The sequence below is a fragment of the Ailuropoda melanoleuca genome, chromosome 1 (genome assembly GCF_002007445.2).
Source record: "Ailuropoda melanoleuca isolate Jingjing chromosome 1, ASM200744v2, whole genome shotgun sequence".
NCBI classification, from domain to species: Eukaryota; Metazoa; Chordata; class Mammalia; order Carnivora; family Ursidae; genus Ailuropoda; species Ailuropoda melanoleuca.
Window position 1 is genome coordinate 160367793 of NC_048218.1, and position 22512 is coordinate 160390304.

At 40.1% G+C, this 22512-nt stretch overlaps 1 protein-coding gene across 3 annotated transcripts in view; it reads right to left on the reverse strand.

Moving 5' to 3' along the window:
• The window catches only part of RAPGEF5 (Rap guanine nucleotide exchange factor 5), a 188933-nt gene that overhangs the window by 78240 nt on the left and 88181 nt on the right, over positions 1-22512 (reverse strand). For 2 of the 3 annotated variants that reach the window (XM_034669071.1, XM_034669058.1), the window contains exon 7: positions 21449-21574. In XM_034669071.1, coding sequence (XP_034524962.1) covers positions 21449-21574 — 126 coding nt within the window. Of the gene's footprint in view, positions 1-13294; positions 14723-21448; positions 21575-22512 lie in introns of those variants that run through there. The other variant, XM_034669076.1, reaches the window with a different exon arrangement.

Consider the following 22512-nt stretch of genomic DNA (forward strand, 5'->3'; position numbering starts at 1 on the left):
GCCATGACCCAGGCAGATAAATCCGGGACAAGCATTTATTGAGGGTTTACCATACATCAGGCAAAACTAAGAGCTACACATCCATGATCTTATCATTCACAACAATTCCATGAGGTAAATACTATTAAAACCCCATTTTGATAAAGTGACTTAGTCAAGAAAGATCATAGGGCGAGGGTGTGGTAAAGCTGAAACTGAAGCCAGATTGACTCAACGACAGAGCTCTTAACCAGAACCACAGATGTTTCCCTAAAGATGGGCAATAATGTACATTATAGACTACAACTACCCGAGGGGACTTGGTTTACCCTGGTGCTGCTAGCCATAGCAGGCCAATCTGCTTGCGGGTCAGATAACAGGCGTGTCTAAGTCACGGTGAGGCTCAAAACTACTAGGGTAGCCAGTTTTCAGTTCTAGATGGCCCATGTGATTTGGAAAAGCCATCAAGGGACTGAAAAGAGAAGAGGGTTGAAAAGGGCTGAGCATAGTTTCAGGACTACAACTAAACCAGCTCAGGCAAGGGCAGAGCTCAAGAACCAGCAAAGGAAAAATGAAGTGCTAGCTGGAACAGAGTTAAACACGGCAGGGATCAGAGGAGTCTCTTACACAACTTGGGTACACAGAGACACTGCAGGTTAAGGCAGGTGGGACTTCCAGTGCATTAGCTGCCTTGGGCAGATAGTGAATTATACACTCTAAAATGTGAATTTTACATCCCCCCCCTCAAAAAAAGAATAAAAAGAAAAATCTAAACCAAACCAAAACTGGGCTGTGATGAGCCTGTGGGCAGAGAAGTTTGCTGATTGGGGTACAGGGGGCCCTACACCAAGGAGCCGCAAGGGGTTCTGAGAAACATGCCCTGTGAAGTACAGTTTATGTAGCTGCAATGTCTAAGAAAGTAAAGCTTGGGAGAATGAAACCCTGGTAGGTAATTTCCATTCTCTGAGCTACCCTACCCTTCCTGTGGGAGAAAGAGCCATCATTACTCATGATGTTCTAGAAAGGTGACCTTCCATTAATGGGTGGCTAGATAAAAGAGGCTGATTGCGTTGCAATTTAAGGAAGTATTAACAACAGAGCTCCTTCAAGCTGGAGCAGAGCCTGTCAATAATATTATGGAACAAGGGAAAATGGTTCTTCAGAGAGAGTGGGGGCCAGAGGCAAGATGACCTTGGTATCTTTTCCAGCATTAAGATTCCACAAAAATTCAGTTGTTTTGACTTCACTTTTCTCACAGAAGCCCAAAATCTTGGCTCTCCTAACTAGGAGAGATGCACGAGATTTAGCAGTATCTCTTCTCATCTTGTACTACGGAAATTCACATACAGCTTTGAAACCAAACCACCAATGCCCACATCTATTCTTGTACTGTAAATGTGGGTACAGCAGAATTAAAATACTTATCTGAAAAAAAAAAATCTCCCCAGCCAAAAACAATTTTGTCTGAAAACAACCTTCATAGAATTTGCTGACACGGTATCTCATGATTCTTTTTTCTCATGGAAAAAAGTAAACAGAATTAAAAAAAAAATAAAAGGTCAAAAGAATATTGCTGGCAAGACAGACCTGATTGAGAGAATACACTAAGAGAAAGATTAAGTAAGCAGATGTGCGTCAAGGTGAGTGGTGGTTTGGACTTACAGGACCACAGAGTGCTGACCTGACAATTACATCTTTGCAGAGGCTACCCTGGAAGAAAGAGAATATTTAAATAATGATAATTGGTTCCTTTTTTCAATCCCATACATATTAAGATTAATAACTCAACCTAAAGCCTAAATGGAACTAATAGGAATCATCATCCCCAAACTCACAAAATCTAGGTACCGTCTACCTTCCATGGGTATAAAAGCAAACACAAAGTTGTTAGTGAACGTGACCAAACTCCCACAGGAAATCGGCAAACATGTCTAGATGGAAGGCTCTGGCTGCTGGAGAAGAACCGTATTTATTAAATTTCATTGCCTCTAGTAATTATTATGATATAAAACAAACTAAGAATCCTAATACTAGGGGCAAGCCTCAGACTCTGATGCGCCAATCTCAGCTCGTAAACCTACTGAATAAGAGCAGAAGAAATGGGAAAAGACTGAAGTATCCTGAAAATATAAAGTCTATATGTTTTTATCCCAAGTATATTACGATATGCTGTATTAGCTTGATTGATTATTCGGGGGGGGGAGGCACACTCAGAGTTCTGGAAGTGTTTAACGAAGGGATTACTTACAGAAGTGCTGATAGCTTGGAGGAAACTGAGCAAAAAAGGGTGACATAACCAGCCTAGAGGGAGATCTCACCCACCCTTGGGCTTGAAGGGCAAGAGGGCAAGAGTGAGTGCTGGATCCCACTGGGAGCTGGAGACTGAGTGAGAGGCTCCCACGGAGGAGCTGCAGTCCATCCGGGCGCGGTCCAGAGGGGCACGGTCACGGTCAGAACCGCAGGAGGAAGTAGGACAGAGGTGGCAACGACAAACAGCTGTCCTCCCTCTCCTGCCACACTTTGGTGTCCAGCAGTGGCTCCTACTGGCCAGGAACCATTTGGAGGTGGCAGGCAAGACAGCCCACGTGATAGGTCTGCAGGAGTCAGGACTCACTGGGCTAGCAGCACAGAGCGGAGGCAGAAATGGAGGAGAGGTTGTGGAGGCCAATGATGCAGCACACCGGTCTTTCTGTTCCCAGAGAACCTGGGGTCAACACACCATTAATGGAGATGCCCCCGCACAGGTCATGGAGTCCAGCATCTTGCTTGAGGAAAGCAAGTCAAAGATCTAGCAGCTTTTGAGGAGGGTATGTCAGTATTATACTACTAACTTCATCTAATTCCTGCATGCTTCCATGTCTTAACAGTCTTCCTACATCAGTTTACTGCAATTCAAGTCCCACAACATGCTTCATACCCGATACTCCCCCCATGACCCGAGAGTTGTTAAATCATACACCTGTCATTTTTACCATAAAAGCTTAGATTTTGATAAGTATTTCCCAGAAAGTCCTCCTCTAGTTCCAGTATGAAAGTATTTGGCTGAGGAGCAGATTTGGGGGTGAGGATGAAGGAGAGAATAGAGAGGAGAAGTGGGGACAAGTTCTACTGTGATATTAGCTGCATGAGAACAGGGGTTTGGTCTCTCTTGTTCTCTGTGCTGTGGTCACCGTCCAGAACAACAGTGCCTATTAAACGAGCGAATGGCCTGGTGAATTATGGATGTGTGCTCAGGTATGATACATCAGAATGGCCCAAGATCAAGGACAGAGAGACTGGGAGAGGTAAGGAGGCAGAGGTTCAGCTACAGAGGGACTCAGTCCAGATGGCAGGTTAGGGCAGAAAGGAGAAATTCAAGCTACAACTCTGAAGAACCAAAGGACAAGACCTAGGCCACCTGTAGCTCGGAGCCAGGGCTCCAAAGTCAGATGGAGGCAAAGACTCTGATTAATGGACTCAGCTCACCAGTCACAGAAACGATGCTTGATTCTGACTCTGAGATTTTCTGAGCCACTCTCATACAGTGAGAGTCCCGTCCTCACAGACAATCTGGGTTCACGGCTGCAGAGGTGGCCTCAAACTATCCAGAGTGTACAGAAGCTACAGGCTTTGCCTCATCTAGAGTAAAATCCTACAACCACTCAATAGCTGTGTTCCAGGAGAAGAAATGTACTCCCCAAATCCCAAACTGTTATTTGAAATACGCAGATATTATACCTCTCAGAAGGTTTTTAGGCACTAAAGAAGACTGTGTTTGCTGCAAAACGCCTAACATAGTCCCACCCAAGTGCCCTTTTACTGAAAATGACTAGATAAAATAATTTGTTTAACAACACACCTTCCTAAGCTCTCTTCCACCAGACCCCATGCCAGAGGTATGGTCCATTTCTATTTCATTGGTAATCATCAATTCTTAGGACAAAAATTAAACTCAGATGATGACATTCCTTCAAAGAACCTATAACCTGAATCCAATTAAACTGACAGTCACCAGAGTGCAGACAGACCTACCTGGGCTCAAATCCTGGTCTTGCAACTTACTAGCTGGGAGGTCTTAACAAGGTTGCTCAATCTCTCTCAGCATCAGTTTCCCTGCCCTTAAAATGGGATAATATCTACCTTATTGACTCAATTATGAGCGTTAGACGTAGAGAAAGTCTTTGATAAATGGATGCAGAAAAACATACGAACTGTATTGTAACTGTATGCCACCCATCTGTATGCCATGCCATTCTGGTATATTAACACGGAAATGTTACAAACTGAATTCGTATCAGGGCCCTGCTACAATTTTATGTGTATGTGTGTTTAAATATCCATATTTAAAGAAACACAAATAATGTCATCAAACTTTTTCAGTTGCATTGAAAACTACTCCCCATGGTGCTGTAAGCACCANGTGTTAGACGTAGAGAAAGTCTTAGATAAATGGATGCAGAAAAACATACGAACTGTATTGTAACTGTATGCCACCCATCTGTATGCCATGCCATTCTGGTATATTAACACGGAAATGTTACAAACTGAATTCGTATCAGGGCCCTGCTACAATTTTATGTGTATGTGTGTTTAAATATCCATATTTAAAGAAACACAAATAATGTCATCAAACTTTTTCAGTTGCATTGAAAACTACTCCCCATGGTGCTGTAAGCACCACAGAAGAGCCAGAGGCCATCCCAGCAAGTTAATTACAGAGCTCCCTGAACCTGGAGGAAAGAAGGCTGCAAGCCCTTCTGCTAGAGAACTGGGATCAGGATGGAGAAAATGCATCATTTTCATGGGAAGGGAGGATTATTTCTCTCTGGCACCCACCTCACTCCTCAAAGCTAAGTCTCACTTGCCAAGAAACCATACACTTCTAGAAGTGAAAATCTAAAAGAAGGGAGACAATGAATTTCAGTTGTCTCTGACCCTTACATTTTTAAAATACAATTTCAAGAGTTAGTTAATGTGAGGGAGTAGTCAGCATCCTTTAGCATCAGCAAATCTAAAGTATAAACAGGATAAAACACCAGCAGCAATAAGCAAGGTGTGAGGTCAGCCACGGTCACTGGGATGAGGGCACTGAACCCCACTGCTTCTGTTGATTTTCTGTCCCAGATACGATGGTCATTTCACAAGTACATACACTCGCCCTGGTTAGTGGGCTGGAGGAAGTATACAAAGGGTCACCTGGGAATCACCAAGACTCACCTCTTGGCTTCTCTGGAATTAAGAAGTCTAGGTCAAAGGGCAATTGAGGGCATTGCCTCATGCGTACATGATCTGATAGAGGCCTATTTGAAGGTAATTCAGAAGACAGGAGGATGCTTCAAGTTCTAAATTAGATCTGTAAGCATTTCCTAACACGCGGAGGAAGAAAGGGGGAAAAATTCAACAACTGGGGTCATTGGAGAAAAACAGTCAATATTTTGAAAATGTGAATTCCATCAATCCACGGCATTCATGCAGACTGATACATCTGAGACACCCCTCAAAAAGCTGAGATGACTTTCGTGTGAGAATAGCACTTACTTCTACCTCTCATATTGGTTTATCTTGACGGCCATCAAAATGTAATACACAGGTTACCCGAGATTTTAAAAAGTATCTGAAGTCTTGCTTCCTAGGAGACTTTACAAAAATGACAAATATGAATGTTACATAGCGATACCTTCTAGTTTCCAAGTATTCTCAAATCATTTCCAGTGCATATGTGTGTGTGTCTATGAGTGTGTATTCATGTGTGTGACATACGTGCAAAGTTATTCTCAAGGGAAAATATCTTGACACTCTTCCCAAGCAGCCCAGAGATGGGATGATAACCTATGCTAAATTATGACTCAGACTCAGTTTCCGCATTCTGGCTGCAGATACACTTGTCACTTGGGGCTTGAATAATTCACAGCAGCAGTTTTATAGAAGCCTTTAAAATCTGAGTAACAAGGGGACAGTATGGATTTTTAGAGCAGCACTTGATAGCTAGCCCTGTTTCCTATCACTTTGGCTTCTCCTCCCAAATTCCTCTTGTAGGAAATTCAGATGTTTGAAAATACTTCTTGATTAAGTGAAAACCTAATTTATAAACTGAAGTCACTTGAAAAAGCTAGCTCTTAACTCTGAATAGACCCAGAAGTATTCGTCAAATTTAAAAAGTAGTGGGAAAAAAAAGTAGTGAATACTTGAAATTTGCTATGACTAAATCTTAAGTGTCTCAACATACACACACACACACCCCCCATGTAACTATGTGAGGTATAGAGATGTTAATTAGCTTTATTGTGATAATCACTTTACAATGTATGCATATATCAAAACATCCCTTTGTATATTTTAAATATATATGGTTTTTACTTGTCAATTATACCTCAGTAAAGCTGTAAAACATTTTTTAGTAAAAAATAAAGTATAAAATAATATGCTTGGAAAATAGAAAGTCTTCAAGTCAAGGAACTCTGTAACTCTTTTCAAATTTCTTTTGAGTGTATATAAATGTGTGTTTACAGATGTGCGCACACACATGCACGCATTTGTAACTTCAGAGAGAGCAAAGCAGTAATAAAAGAGGCAGCCTGAATACTTCTGCAAGTTAGGGAATGAAAAATTCCTAGTTAGCATAGCAACTGCTAGATCATATGGCATGGGGGCAAGGAGATACAAGCAATGTAAGTAAATACTCTTGTTTTTTCATGTTTTGTACATTCCTTGGTGTTTTTAGAGAGGTACGCCTTTGGCCTCTGCACTAACCATCTCAGAAACCTCATTTCTCAGTTTGAAAGCAGACTGGGAGAAAGGTAGGATTGTGTCACTTCTGGTTCATTGCAAAACCACAGAAAGTTGGTATTAAAATACATCAAGAGAATTTAAAATGCAACGAAATATTGTTAAACTCTTTGAGAGGGACACAAACAAAATTAGAAGGTAAAAAAAGGGGAGTCTTGGTTAAAATAAGACAAAAATAAATTTTGTTGCATAGTATTGGTCTTTCTCCCTTTTTTTCTGGGGTGGGGCTGGGGGTGTGGGAAGAGAAGACGAGCTAAAAAGAAATGTTAGTACTTGTGATAATACAAAAACATTTTCTATTTTTCTGAGTATTAACCTGCACTTGGGGTACCAAAGAAGATCGAAATCATCACAGACAAAGCTGCCTAGGTAAGATCCTTACTCCATCAACTGTGACTCACTGAAGACTGAAAGCTCATGTCTACTCTTTGCCAAGTATGAATTCTCCCAAAGGCTTGTCCACGCTTAAAAACTGACTGTTGGTGATGAACCTCTTTGTCTTTTCTGCTTGTCATTTCCAGGTGAATTCCCTGTAGTACAAAACCTTTCATTTAAAGCTGAAAACCTCCCAAGTCCTGGAAGCCTGGAGCTGGTACAACTTTGGATTTACACAGATTTGGTTTGGGTGCCTGAACTGGGGAAACATTTCAGATTTCACAATTGCCTTCTCTACTAGATTCAGGTTCACAAATATTAACTGAAAACCTAGTGCTAGACACTGGGGATAAAGGTCGACATAAAAATGGGGATTGCCCTCAAAGAATAAATTCTTTACAGGAGAGATATATCTGTATTTTTTTTTTTTTTTAAAGGAGCAGTTTGGAGCTAGGCTGTGGATAGTGGTTCATTAATGAACTTAGCCAGTATAAATAACTAGGCCATTATCTTGTTATTTCTAGGAGTTCAAGGCAGTAAGATCTAACATTTTTTTAGTTTGTCATTATTTGGGAGTTGCATTTCTCAATCCTCCTCAGGACATTCTGAACTCAGAAAAACAATTCCAAATATTTAATGACTTGACATGAAATATAACTATGATACCCTAAGAGCAGAGACACTTCTAGCTGGATATTCTAGATCAGCCATCTGTCCCATATCAACGCTATTTCACAAAGAGTAAATTTTTAGAAGTTCTATCCACATGAGTATTTTTAGAACATAAAAGAACAGAATGATTCTTGGCATTGATAGGCATGTTCAATCAGAGTGAAAAATGGCTACTGAAAGCCTCCTGGGTAATCGATTCTTATCTGCTATAAAGTGGCACAATTTCCCAAAAAGTGTTCAACACTCAAAAGGTATGGATGTTGCTGAATTTTGGGCTGTGGTCTTCAACTTAATTTCAGAGCTAGATGAAATCTTGGATCTCCAATTTCCTAACCTTATAGAGGAGAAAAATCAAGCTCAGAGGGGTAATATGATTCACTAAATTTGTACTCAATGTATTTAATTTGGAGAAAGTTTGTTAACAGAATTTCAATTCCTCCAGAATAAAATGGATTTTTTTAAAATGCTGGTAACAAAATAGTAAATTAACCGAAGAAAAATTTTATATGTGATAGGTAATCAAGAAATTTCACTTTTATATTACAAAAATAAATCCCATCTATGTTAAAGACTTGAGTGAAAAGTGCAACTCTAAAAGAAATAGACAAAATAAAATTGAATATCTGGCCACCGAATGGGGAAGGACTTTTTCATTTTAAGGGTATTTTTAAAAACTAAAAAATATGAATCAACAGTTTTGCTTGTGTGTGTGTACACACATATACACACACCTACACACACACACACACATATATAAATAAGAAAGAAACAAATGGGGAAAAACTACATGCCATAAACAGGATTTATATCCTCAATATATAAAGAGCTTATTCAGATCAATGAGAAAAATTCCAATGGAAAAATGGGCAAAGGAGGTGAATAGGTTATTTGCAGAAGAAAGATAATGGGTTGATATAAATTGCAAATATCCAACCTCACAAGAAATATAAATCTGAACAAGATAATACCCCCCCATCAACCTAAAAAATAATAATAATTTATTTCTCCCCCTGAGAATCATAATGCTCAATAAAGGTAAGGGTGAGAGCATTACAAAACAAGTACTTTCATGTATTGCTGATGTAAGTGAAAACTGGCACAAGCTTTATGCAAAGTGAGCAAAAACATAAAAGAGATTAACACAGTTCAAACCTATAAGTAGAAATTACTCAGCTAGGAATTCATCCTTAAGAAATATAAAATAGGTAAAAATTTTTCTACAGGTGTGCATGTCAGATCATTCGTAACAGCGAAATCTTACAAACATATTTGTGTACAAATGGAAGGGTGATTAAGCAAAGTATGCCATGAAAACATAAGGAAAGACAGATAATGTATATACTGATATACTGGGCAAGGGAGGGGGAATCATGGTTAGTTCTCACTGAATTTTTCTTCCTTGTAGCTTTCTATTATTACTAAATTCTCTGCAAAAGGCATGAATTACTTCTACAATTAGTAGAACCATTTTAAACAAACAAACAAAAATCTTTCACAGAAATGTATTATAAATTCCAGCAAGTTGTGTGATATCTTGCTCTCGAATGTTAAACACTGATAAACCTCTTCAAGAAGCTTTTTTCAGGAATAAAATCAATCAGTAAAACAGGTCCAGAGCTATATACAATATACTATTTTTTAAAAAATATTTTGTAGTTGGGGCACCTGGGTGGCTCAGTCAGTTAAGCATCTGACTCTTGGTCAGGTGATGATCTCAGGGTCCTGGGATGGAGCCCTGTGCTGGGCTCCCCACTCAGCAGGGAGTCAGCTTGTCTCCCTCTCCCTCTGCCCCTCCCCCTGTGGGCTCTCTCTTTCATAAATAAATCTTTAAAAAAATTTTTTTGTAGCTAGAAAGTGGGAGGAAGGGAAAGTGGTAAATGCCAACAATATGTAACTTTCTTTAGATTTGAGATTTATTATCTTCTGCCTTTTAAGATTTATGTCCTTTCCCAGTCATAACCCAGGAAGCAAAAAAAGATGACGCTTAATTTAGCAAATGCCTCACAGGAATGTGAGGCAACAATTCTCTGGAAACAAATACCTTATTCAACGTACACCCTTTTTTTTTTCCTTCCCGTGCAGAGTGCTGTTCACTCTCCCATCTTTGTTCTCTCCCTCACTAACTGGAGGGTGCCTTTGGGGCTCAAATCAGATCTTGCTCACTCCCGTCTCTGCTCTACTTTGTGCGGTGCCTGGTTCATAGGTGCTCAACAAACGCTTTTCTCAATGAAGGAAGGCAAGACTAAATTAATCTTAGCCAGGTATTTTCAAAATTTGCTCTATATATGAAAAGGAGAAAGTTCTACTGAGCTTAAAAATTTGGCCCCCAACGAAGTTAATCTGATGTGTAATGGTGAATGATCGCTACTGATGGCAGTAAGCTAAAGAGCTATTTGGCTGCCACCCATCCTCAGCTGGTAGGATTATTTCTAATCATCTCTATGAGCTCAAGCATGGGAATCTGAGATAAGCTGCTAATGGTGGACAAATTAAATGTCTGATGAGGGATGCTGGCTTCTGTCTGAAGATCTCAGTGCAGTTAGGTACGTAACCAAATTCCCCAGTGTTGATGGGTCTCTACATTCAACCAAGGAATGCATATTCAATTCACTCTGGGTCTTCCATAAGCCCGTGCTACCTAACTCTTCTTTTTAGGGACCCCCAGACTGATCTGCCTGCAGCCTGCCTTCTGTCCTCTGTCCCTCAGAAGGAAGAGACGCCATTCCTGGCTTTTCTATTCTGGATTGAAGTAGTCTCAAAACTTAGGTTTAGGCCAAAATGGACCAACAAAGCTTTCTTTCACAAAGTTCTTTCCCAAAGGTTCTGAAGTCGCCAGCTGTGGCACATAAGCGCAGAGGTTGGGGCAAAGATGGCGAAGTGGCAAAGCCATAGTGGGTGGGGCACGGGGGAATAAGCAGCCACAGGTGTTGAATACACCTGGGGCCCTCTGATCTTCAGTAGCAAGGATTTTTCCAGGGTGTGGTGAGCTTTCCTCACGTCTGTGCGTATCTCTTTCCTACGCCAAGATTATGAGTAATACTAAAGGATAGGAATTTGAGATTTACTGAGTTAGGACGGAAATGGAATCTACTTAAAATTGAGATAAAGTCAGACTTGATTGCCAAATTATAATGGAAATGGCATTGAATAGTTCAACAAGTCATGAAAGGTTTCTGTCCATGCGCATCTGGCATTCAAGTATATTCCTCAGAAGACAACCAGAATAAAATTGGCTCTCTGTTTTATTCCAAGGTTTCTTCTCTTAGATTTTAAGTCTGTATTCTGCCTCATCCAAGCTCAAATTCTTCCCTTTACCACCTTGATGGTTTATGCCTTAACCTCAAACCTGTAGGTATAAATCAACACCAACCTGGGCTCATGTGTGCTACTGTGTCTGCCGTTCTATTTTCTGGTTCTACTCACTCACAACTTTTAAAATTCCAGTCATACAAGTTACTAGAGGAGACAGTATTATCTCCATGGCTTCAGTTACCCTCTCAGTTCCCATGTTTTTAGAGTTGTATCTGAGTATTGTTTTAATACTGAGTTAATTTTTAGATCTCTGACTCCCTATGGGTGTTTAATGAGAAGCCCTGGATGATCCCATTTATTTTTTGCTGACAAAAATTTTTGTGCCTTTCAGGAGTTGCTGTGTTAATTTTCTGATAGGGTAACTGCTATTAAGCAGGGGAGAAGCAATTCATCAGAAATATTTTATGAGGGCAAGAGTCACTTCAATCAGGCTAGCCTCACTTTAGGTCCCCACAGAACAGATCTTTAGGAACACATGCAAAAACACGAAGTTTGAATCACAACTTTCTCTAACAAACCTGAAAGATCTCTAGTTATTACTTTTATTAATGATTTTTTTTTTGCTTCTGAAAACAGAGGTTAAAAGGTATCTATTTTACTAGAAGAATATTATCAATGGAAATATTTCTAACCTTTCAACAAACTTCCAACACAATTAATGGATTGTATAGTATTTATTGCCCATTTTAGAGGAAACTCTTTATAATCCTATTTAGCAGGTGGCAGTTTTTGACTGAAAGTTTTTTCTTACCCAAACTATCAAGACACAGGATATCTAAAGTTCTTTCCAATGGCTATGACTCTCAGAGGAAAACTCCAGGATATTGAGACTGATGGCAAAAAATAATGCATCATCACAATCCCCCAACTTGTAATAACAGTAAGTTCACTGGGCAGAGAGAAAGTGATAGCATCCATCAAGCATAAAATTCAGTTTGGGATTTTATTATGCATTGCACCATTTGGGGATCATTAGACTTCTCTATTCATATGAGTATCAATATGAAGGTTGTTTTACCTCTATAAATCCTAGCCAAGGCAAGATCATGAAAAGTTTAAAGACTCATCTGCCTAAAGTACCATTCTCTCCCCTGACTGCACAGGGCCAAAATTTTACCTTGACATATTCTACCCCACCCCCACCTTTGCAATCACCAAGATACGCTCTTATGACTCATTAAGTTTTCATGAGCCTCTTACAAATCTCTACCCCCAAGCCACTTCCTGCCATCTTAATTGTCTTATTATCACCATTATTCTTTCCCTCTATGTGTTTCTTGGATCTCCAGGAGCCCCTAATCTTTTATTCTGATTCAGCTTGCCTCGATCATGCCCAGCCATTCCTGGAAACTGAACAAAGAGGATATTTACAAGGGTTTGCTAAAATTGTTGAGCCTTGTTCGCTTAATTATGTACAAATGTGCCCTAAATGAATCTACATGCCGTATCTTATTTCTCCATTTTCTTAATACAGGAGGAAAATATTGGAAAACAACAACAAAAAATTAAGAAACCCATCCCAGGTAAACCTAAGTGCTGTACATCAATTTCTACAGACTAAAACAAGTCTTTTCTGCTTCAGCCAGGGAATGGACTTTTCAAATTAAAGACAAATTTTTATGTAATGAAAATTAAGAACATGGTCATGTTTTAAGTAAAATGAGGGTATTTAATGTGATTTATCAGAGAAATATGTACTGTACACTTGCCCACAGTCTGTTATGTTCTGTTATGATATTTTAAGCCATCTTCTATTTTTGCTATCTTAAAACAACATTTAGGGCTGCTGTATGCCAGATGGAATTTTTTCCTTTCCGTCCATCTCCCATTGCAAAAGGAAAAAAGAAGTTCTTTGCATCTTACATGGAAATCTTTTCTACATTTCTCTTCCTCATCGTTATCAACTGAAGTATTTGAATCACTCAGAAATCACCAAACTTTGGCTGAATCAGTATGAGGTACATATCATACAGCAGAGTGTATATTTCGAGTGAACATATAAGCCTGTGTCGTATTCATTAACAGAAAAGATTCATACGACATGCAAGCTCAAAACTCAACTTCTATAAAAAGAGGACCGAATCGCAGTCAACTTTTTAAAGAGAATGATGATGTAGTGGTGTATTTCGGGGTAAAGCTAATGAACTGGAATTGACCTATAACTGGACATTCTGTCTTCCCAGGGACTTACCAAGTCCGTGGACCTGAGCTCCTCACATGAAATCCTTCCTTGATGCTGGTGACTGCTTCGTGTAAAACCAAAAGAGAGGCCTCTGAGAAAAGGGAGGGAGTGTGACCCATTCTTTCCTGGAAACCCATTCCTGTGGGGCAGCAGAGCAATCTCTCAAAATTTGAATGTTATCACCTGTCTCTCTCAAGTGTTAGATTCTTCACAAGAGCTCAAAGGTATTTTGTGAATAGCACCCAATTTTTGGATGCCATGCTCCCGCCACTTGGTTCTCTTCGTGAGCCCTTCACATCGTGGTCACCGCATGTGCTTTCCTCTGCCTGAAACATCTGTCTTTCCTCAATTCTCCTAGTAACGCTTCTGGCCCTTCAGTCTCTCTCCCCAGGGACATGTGCATGTCTCCCTACACCCACTGAGCTCCCTGTGACAGGCTCCCATAAGGCTCTGCAAAACGCTTACCTCACAGGTAACTGTGAATTCAGCCTCGGAATTTCCTGCAGTGTTAGCTCTCCGAAGGCAGTGATGTACCAGGGCGTTCCGCGAGAACAAAAGCACATTTTAAATTGGTACCTGTGTCTCCCTTCTCCCTGAGATCTCTTCACGTTTCTGTTTCTCCAAGCCTCAGTGGTACACAGTTGTCATGAAGTACTGTCCATCTGTCTGTGAAGGACTGTCCATCTGTGCCTCTTTCCCCCTCCTTTTTGTCATAAAGGATCCATTAGAAACGTGAATGGAACTAAACTACCAAAGATTTCTACTGTTATCTAACCAGACAACCATCTGGAAGGTAATAATATTGTTGTATTATTAATAGTAACACAGATCAGGCCTTGATGGGGGGTAGAAAAGGAAAGAATGTAACGTTGCCCAGTGTCTAGAGTGAGATATGACCACTGAGGGGCCATAAACCAAAGAAAAATAACCAATTTCTCGATATCTCACTTTAATGATTTCTCAGACATTCTAGAGATGATACGGCTTTTTAATTTTGTAAGAATAAGAACTTAATAAACCTAGGGAACAGCATCTGTCCCACGGGGAACACAAGATCTTCAAGAATGTGATTTTGATAAATCTAACTGAGCCACTATCACTTTTCTTAATTGGGCCTTTTAAAATAAACTTGAGTATGTTCAGAAAAATAAATACTGTAATGACAAATTCCTCTCTTTAAAAATGCTGAAACTCATTTTTTAAAAATAAATGTCGGGACTTGCAGTGGGCTTGTTGTGAGAACTTAAAAATACAGCTAATGAGCAGATGGTGTCACCAGACAGCATGAGCATATCACCTCCACTGGCAGCCAGCTTGGCTGCCATTTTTCTGATAAATACACACATACACACATACACACACACATACATACACACACACACATACACACACACATACACGCATACATACACACATACACACACATACATACACACATACATACACACACATACACACATATACATACATACACATACATACACATACATACACACATAATACACACACATACATACACATACACACATACATACACACATACATACACGCACATACACACATGCACACATACACACATATACACACACATACATACACGCATACACACATACATACATACACACATACATACACACATACACACATACACACACGCACACATACACACATATACATACACACACGTACATACATACACATACATACACACACATACATACACACGTACACACATACATACATACACACATACACACATACATACACACATGCACACACACATGCACACACATACATACACACATACACACATACGCACACACACACACATACACACATACACACACACATACACGCACACACATACACGCACACACATACATGCATGCATACACACACATACACACATACATACATACATACATAAATAATCCCAACAAAACTAGAATTTAAAGAGCGCACGGAGGGAACCAAATCTGTAAAGCTTGCTGTCTAATGGAGAAAAGTATAGATTGCTGCATTTGTGAAAATGGTATTTCCTTCTCTCTCAATGCCTGTGAAAGTATTTAAACGCTTGATTAAATACTGTTTTCCATGTGTGAATTCTCCTCCACTCCCCCCTCCCCAGCTCAGCTGTAAACTTCTTAGAGGCATGAACTATCTGCTGCCATTTTTGTGTTACTCTGTGGCCTTATTAATCCTGATCGAAAACGAGCTAAAACTGTTCGTTCAAGGCAGTCTCTGTCCTATGAAAAGGTACTTTAGTACCAAACCAACAAAAAGTCAAGATTCTGTTATTAAGAAAAATAACATCACTTCTGCACAGTGATTTGTCAGTTTATAGGTGGGCAACTTAATATATGATGAATTGCCTATCACATCTGAATTCTGGCTTTCGTTATTAAGCAATAATGTTATAAAATTCTGTTTGTATTTAAGCGGTTTCTCAGTTAAATGAAATTACTGATAAAGTTTACATAATGCCATGATTGCTCTTAACTTCACTAGATACATAACGCAAGTTTGAATACAGAATGGTAAAACCACCTTTGCTTTTAGTATTTCATACAGAGTAAAAACAGGGCTTTCATCTTATACTTAGCTATATTTTTTAAACAAAGTAAGGGACCAAACAAAAGTTGGAAAAAGGTAGAGACTAACTTGTAAGAGGTGAAATAAGAGGGACAGCAGCCAGGATACCCCAAGCCACTTCTTCCCTAGTCATCCGTGAACAAGGGACCCTTGACGTAGGTAGAATTCCAGGATGAGGCTGCAGGAAACAGGGAAAAGGAAGCCCCGGTCGAGGCTGAGTGATAGGGACCCTACCCTGGCAGCGGGCTATGCCAAGATTCGGTTTCAGCAAAATCCCCTTCCCACCCATTTTTCAGAAGTGAATGAGAAAAGGGGAAGGAAGTAGGGTGGGTCCTCAGACTTAACAAAGGAACTGAAGAAAACGGGTGGGGGGAAGGCGGGCTATGGACCGAGTCCCTAGGGAAAGGACTGCTTAGCGCGGCTCTCGCGTATGTTTCACAGATCCACACTTCTGCAGTTTGGAAATTAGGAACTGGTTTAGCAGCCACCACTGGAATTTCTACTCTACAAGTTAACGCACTCCAAAGCTACATGTTAGGAAAAAATAGTTCTGGTTTTGTGGTCAAGAGCACGGTTGTATTCCAGTGGGGGGAAAAGGACCCACCTCTAGATACATACTTTAATACAGTTATTTCACATATGAAAATATGAACAGTTTACATGCTTTTCAAATCTAAGTCAGGACTCAAACTAAGCAAGCACCTTAGCATTCTCTTTTCTTTACTCCTTCCCATATCTGCCACCGCCATTCCTTCAATACATAATTGTTCTCTTTCCTCCAGGGTGGTCCTGGCCATTCCTCTTTCTTGGGATTATCACGATTCTTGTCCTGGTTTCCTGTCCTCTGATCAGCCCTCCCTCCAGTAATGACTGTGGAGACAAGATACAACCCAGAAGCCATCAGCATTGAATGCACTCTTAGCCCAGCTCTGCCTAGTCACTCATCAGCCTCAGCTCTCTAATGTGTCAAACTGGATGACAATCATTTACTCACAAAAGCCCCCTGCTCCTTCCTCCTTTTCTAGGAAAACTAACAAAACCAAGTCGTCAATGACGTCTCATTACTTCTAGAATGAAGTAAAACTTTTCAGCCCTCAAAATTCCCCATGGTCCGGTCCCAATCTCATTTCAGCCCAACTCGTGGCACACTGGTGACACAGAATGGCTTCTGATGTCCAAAAACAGCTCGCACTTCGACATCTCTGTGCATTTGCTAACGCTGTTCTCCCCACTAGCAATGCTTTTCTTCAATTTCAATCGTTTAATCAAACTCAAACCTACTTTCAGGTCTACATCAAACTTTACCTCCACCGTAAGAGAGAAGCCTGTTCCCAAAGGTGGGAATTCTTCTTCTAACTTCTTTGTATCTCTCTGGGGATTACCAACACTGTCTCCTTGTATCTCAGTTATCTGTGTCAATGTCTTCTTTCCACAACGTGACTACACTGCTTCAGGGCAGCAGCCACCGTGGCTGTTCTGACTCCCCCATGACACTGATGCACTAAAGGTACACTCGATGAATAAACAACCAAGGACACTTTAACACAACAGCGTGGTAATACAATTCAGGCTATGGGGTCAAGAGAGCATTCCTGAAATCACAGTTAATTCTGAAGAAGGCACACACACCATTACAGTGAATGCCAAAGCCCGGGCTAAATAATACAGTTCGTTTGGGGGTTGCCAGAGATTCTGTCTGCCCAAGAGATTTTCAGAAAGTCTGGTTTGAGAAGATGGCTTATGTAGTCCCCATGCTGTGACCCGGAACCCTCACCTCGCAGTTTGCCAATGAGATAAGCACTGTGTGCTGTAGCGTGTATCTCAGACCTGAAACACACTGCGGGAACACGAAAGCCAAGTAACTGTCTTGTAGCTTTCTGGTAAAGGTGACCAACCATTCGATTGCTAGACATAACATTCTTACGTCTACCACTTAAAAGAAGATAACATCCATTCCCACCTCCTTGTCACCAGGCATCAAATCCTGCCTATTTTACCATCTATGATCTCCATCTACAGCCTTCTTATCTCCCATTTACCACCCTGGTTCAGGCTTTCATCTTTCACCTGACTCACTACAATCGTTTTCCAGCAGTTCTCTCCAACACTTTCCTCTTTTCCACTCATTTCTTCCTCTAAGCCAATGCCAAAGAGATGTACAAAGACTCCACCTGATTGTGCCGCTTCCCTTCTCTGATGGCTTTCCTTTGCCAGAAGGGCAAGTCTAAACTCCTTACAGGGGCTTACCAGGTCTTATGCAACTGAACTGTAACTGCCCTCACAACCCACTCCCCTTTATTCTCCATGAATCACCCAGCACTCAAGTCATGTGCATTCCTGCTAGTCCCTCTGCCTTCCAGGCTCTTCCCTGTCCCACCCTGCTGAGGCCATTAGTCAGCCTTCCAGGTCTAGCTGAAAGTCCCCACTTGGTAACACAGGTACCTTCCCTCTATTAATACAATTAGAGTAAGACTAGGAAATGTGATGCCTACAAAAGAAGTAATTTCTTTAAAGAGCAAATGACCAAATTTTAATCCCACTATCATAATGTTTAGAAGAAATAACCCAATTTCTGTCCCCTTCTTAAAGTTCTCACATAATGATTTTCGACACTTAGTAATGAATGTTGGCTAGTTTTTGCCTACAGCCTGTTAATATAAAATAAGAAAAGCAAGTGCTTCCTGAGAAACTTGTGGCAATGACACATTTAAATATTTTTCTTTCAGAAATACCTGGGCAAAAGCTCAGAGTGAGTGTGTCTCTAATTGCCTGCATTTATAATCATGGCATTGAGCAGTTTGAGAAATACGAGAAATGCCTCCTCAGAAAGCTCTAAGATCCTTCAATTTGTAACAAGATGTACCAGCAACAAAAGCTGTATTCTTTTTCTATTCAGTAGCACTTTAAAGTAGCTTTCTCATTTTGGCACATATGTATTTAAAGGGATGTGGTATTCTAGAACTGGAGAAGCAATGTAGTTTAGTTAAAAAAAAAAAAAGACTCCATGGGTAACTTAGACTCTAACTCAGATTTTACCACTGTCTATTTAAATAGCTTTGGCCCAGGAATGGCAGATGAGGTAGATAAAGCATTTTAAAATCATAAAAGAAAGGAAATCTGTATGTAACTCCAGGGCTCGGTCATTATTGTTACTGTTATTACAAGAAGAAACTGTGGGCCTGGGTTTACATTAGGTAAACTGCAGTTTCCTGTGTCCATCCTGCATGTTATAACTGAGTTTTCATGAGCGAGGGCAGATGACTGCCATCGAAAAGAGCGCGAGGGCAGGAAAAACGCAAACGCTGTACCCACGTCATGAACATGGTGAACTCCGTGTGGAAGCAAAGGGGGAACTGCATTAAATGCTCACGACATAAATGAGGCAGATAATCTACCAGATGGCTTTTGTTCCTAATACATTATTGCAAAAAGTGTAGGCATCTAGTATCAAATAATCCATAGAGTGGAACACGATATCCATTATCAGCCTTGGGAGCTGATGAGTTCACCTGCTGTCATCTTGCAGGAGGGACGTGGCAGAATGGCTGAGATCATACCCATCACGAAGGAAGAAAGATCCCCAATATTCACCTCTCCTTACTCTAAGCTTCAGGAGGAAAAGTCTATGTAGCAAAGGCCATAATTCCAGTGCTTCTTTATACACGTTTCCTCTCAGGAGCATAAACACCATCAGAGCTGGTAATGCATTCATAACGTGACACTCATCCAAGAAGTAACAAACCTTAGCGTTCTATTTTACAATCTTAAAATGAAGGTTTATTCATTTTAGAGAACCACAGATAGTAGATAGCAATAGGAGATAATCATAAGCAAAGCTGTAAATCTACTACCACTAAATTTCTGTCTCAGGTTAGAAGTCTTTACAATTACCAGCACCAAGTTTGGATTTCTATTATATATTTGAAGGGTACAACAGTCTCATTAGCTTTAACTATAATATTTCAGATGGAACTAAATACAAGGCAACACTGGTATCTTTTAAAATAAGCCTAAAGTTGTTTGTGGCATAAGGTCGATGCATTTCTAGCCTTGGTAAAGTGGAACTCTACTATTGGTTTGGCTTGAAAAGATCTTGCCCTACCAGCAGGCTGTCACTGGTCCAGTGAATTGAATATGCACTTCATTGTAAAATATATCAGTCATTTTAAGGACCACCAGGAAAGAAAAATGCTCAGTTAAACTATGATGTGTTTTCCTATCATCAATCATTAAGACTTACCCTGATTTCAGAGATGCTGAAGTGTGGGGGAAATGTGCATTTTCAAATCAACAAAATATGGCATATGAAAACTATTGCTCTTCTAATTAAAATGAACCAAAAGGAACACTGTTTTGAGAAACTTAAGTCACACATTAGGATACTCAAATATTTTAAGGACATGGCAGAGATTAAGAGTCAGTCTTTGATACAGTCAACCTTCGGGGTGCTTTTAACAATTTTAATAATAAGTCCCTGGACTTTTCAATAGTACCCAGTGAAGTGAAGGCTCCTAAGACGTCCACGCTCACATAAAGTCCATGGTCACCCCTGAAACAGCTCAGTTACAAGGCTCTGAAACTGCGTGATTATTCTCCCCCCTTGAGACACCACTTGCTATCATCTGATGCTGCACTGTTAACGACACATTATGTTCAACCAAACAGCCTGCCCCCCTTGAACATCTCCCCTCCCCTCCTGCTCAGTCAGACCCTGGCATTTGTATTGAGCCTTAGAGCAGAAAAAGCATGAAGCAATTTTTCCCCTTTGGAAGGGGTTAGACATAAAATTCCAAGGAAAAATTAAAGTCAGAGGAAGACATGTTTATAAGCACTGAGGAATTTTCCCCTTCATGAGCAACCCTGGATAGTTGAGCAATGAGAGTGTAGTCTTGCAAACAACAACAAAAATTCAACAGACAACAATGTGTAGCAGAAGAAAGGGGCACCATTGTCCCCCCAGCGTGAGGGCAGCATCCTCAGTTCTAAGGCTCAATCTGAATTACAGCTTTCAGGAGAACCGAGCAGAGCGTCCCTTTCCTCGTTTAACTCCATGCAAACAATAGAACTTCTGTCGGAACACAAACATTCATAAGATGCTGGGAAAACTCCCTTCTGACTCTCCCATTTGGTGAAAGCATCTCTGTTACTCTGCTCTTACCTTTTTCTACTGACTCAGGATACATTTGTTTGGTAATGAGAGCCACACCATACTCAACATAAAAGTACATCAGAATGTTCTTTCAAAATTCACATTCCACAAGCTATCTGATGGGGTCAAATTCCCGAAGTCAAACTTTAAAGCCATCAACGCAAAATCATACACCTGCATTCATATTTGCTTACATGCATTCTTCTATTTCTACAGGATTTACTTCTGAGGAGAGTTCTCTTACAAATCCAGTGTTGTAAATGGCTGGCTTACAGTTATTTCTCATTTTTACTAAGAAGGATACTTTTGGGGTAAAAAACAAAACTAAAGAATTTAAAATATTTTTTCCTTCAAACATACAACCAGGCGGAAACATTTTCCACCCCCTTCAAACCTGCGTCCCCAAAAGAAAAAGGGCTTACATGTTCAGATTTCTCCTGTTCTTTTTTGTCTGTCTGTAGAAACTGACAGTTTTCTCTCGCCAGCTTCTGGACCAGTTCAATTCGTCCGATGTCATCTCTCTCCTGAAGTTTGCACATCACTCCGGCCTTAAGAGTTGGAGAAAGAGCGAAGATATACTTAAATCCGCAGTCCCAGGACATGACACCACTGAAAAATTCGCCTTATGATAAGCTCATCTTCTCTGTTGCCTGGATTAAAGCATGGTCTTGGTAAAATATTTTGCCTTTCCAAAAACTGAAATTGAATTATTTTAACCTAGGAAGGCCACATCAAAAGTCTTAAAGTTGAGACCCTGTATTGGTCTACTTTAAGAGAGGGAAGGGCAGAGCAAACGAGATCATTTGCTACTGAAGTGTGCTTCTGATAACGCCACTATTTGTTCCTGACAGCCTGTTTCCTGTTACATAAGCAAAGCCTCACAAGAGGTTAAAAACTCATGGGAAAGTTAGCCAGGAACCACTCTGACAAAAAGGGTGAAATGATACAGAGTACTAAAAATAACAATACACGGGCTCCTAATTCTTTCACTCCACCAGATTATTCCACGTACAAATACACAGTTTAACAAGATCACAAGATTTTTTTCTTTTTTTTAACAACTGGAAAGTTACTATGGGAATTTATTAGCAAAATACCTCCAATGTTGCATGAAATATGGTTTTAAGAAGTTTATTAAAAATAAACTGCAAAAAGAAAGCTTCAAATGTCATCAGGGATTGGAAATGATCCATAAAAGCATCACATTTTTTATTATGCCAAAATACCTAAGTAACAATAATATGAAGGAGGAGAATCTGGGACTTTGATTAGAAAAAAAAGATGTTCATTATAACACAAATGGTGAACTGTTTCTGCTCAAATTCTTTTAAAAAAAGGTTCATACTGACATATCAGGACATGATCTAATGAAATCTGAAGTTATCCTTCGTAGAGCATTCAAAATCTGGGAATCTACAATATAATGTACAGGATTTGAATGGACTTAGCAACAGGACCAAATATGGAGAAGAGGCCAGCAAGTGAT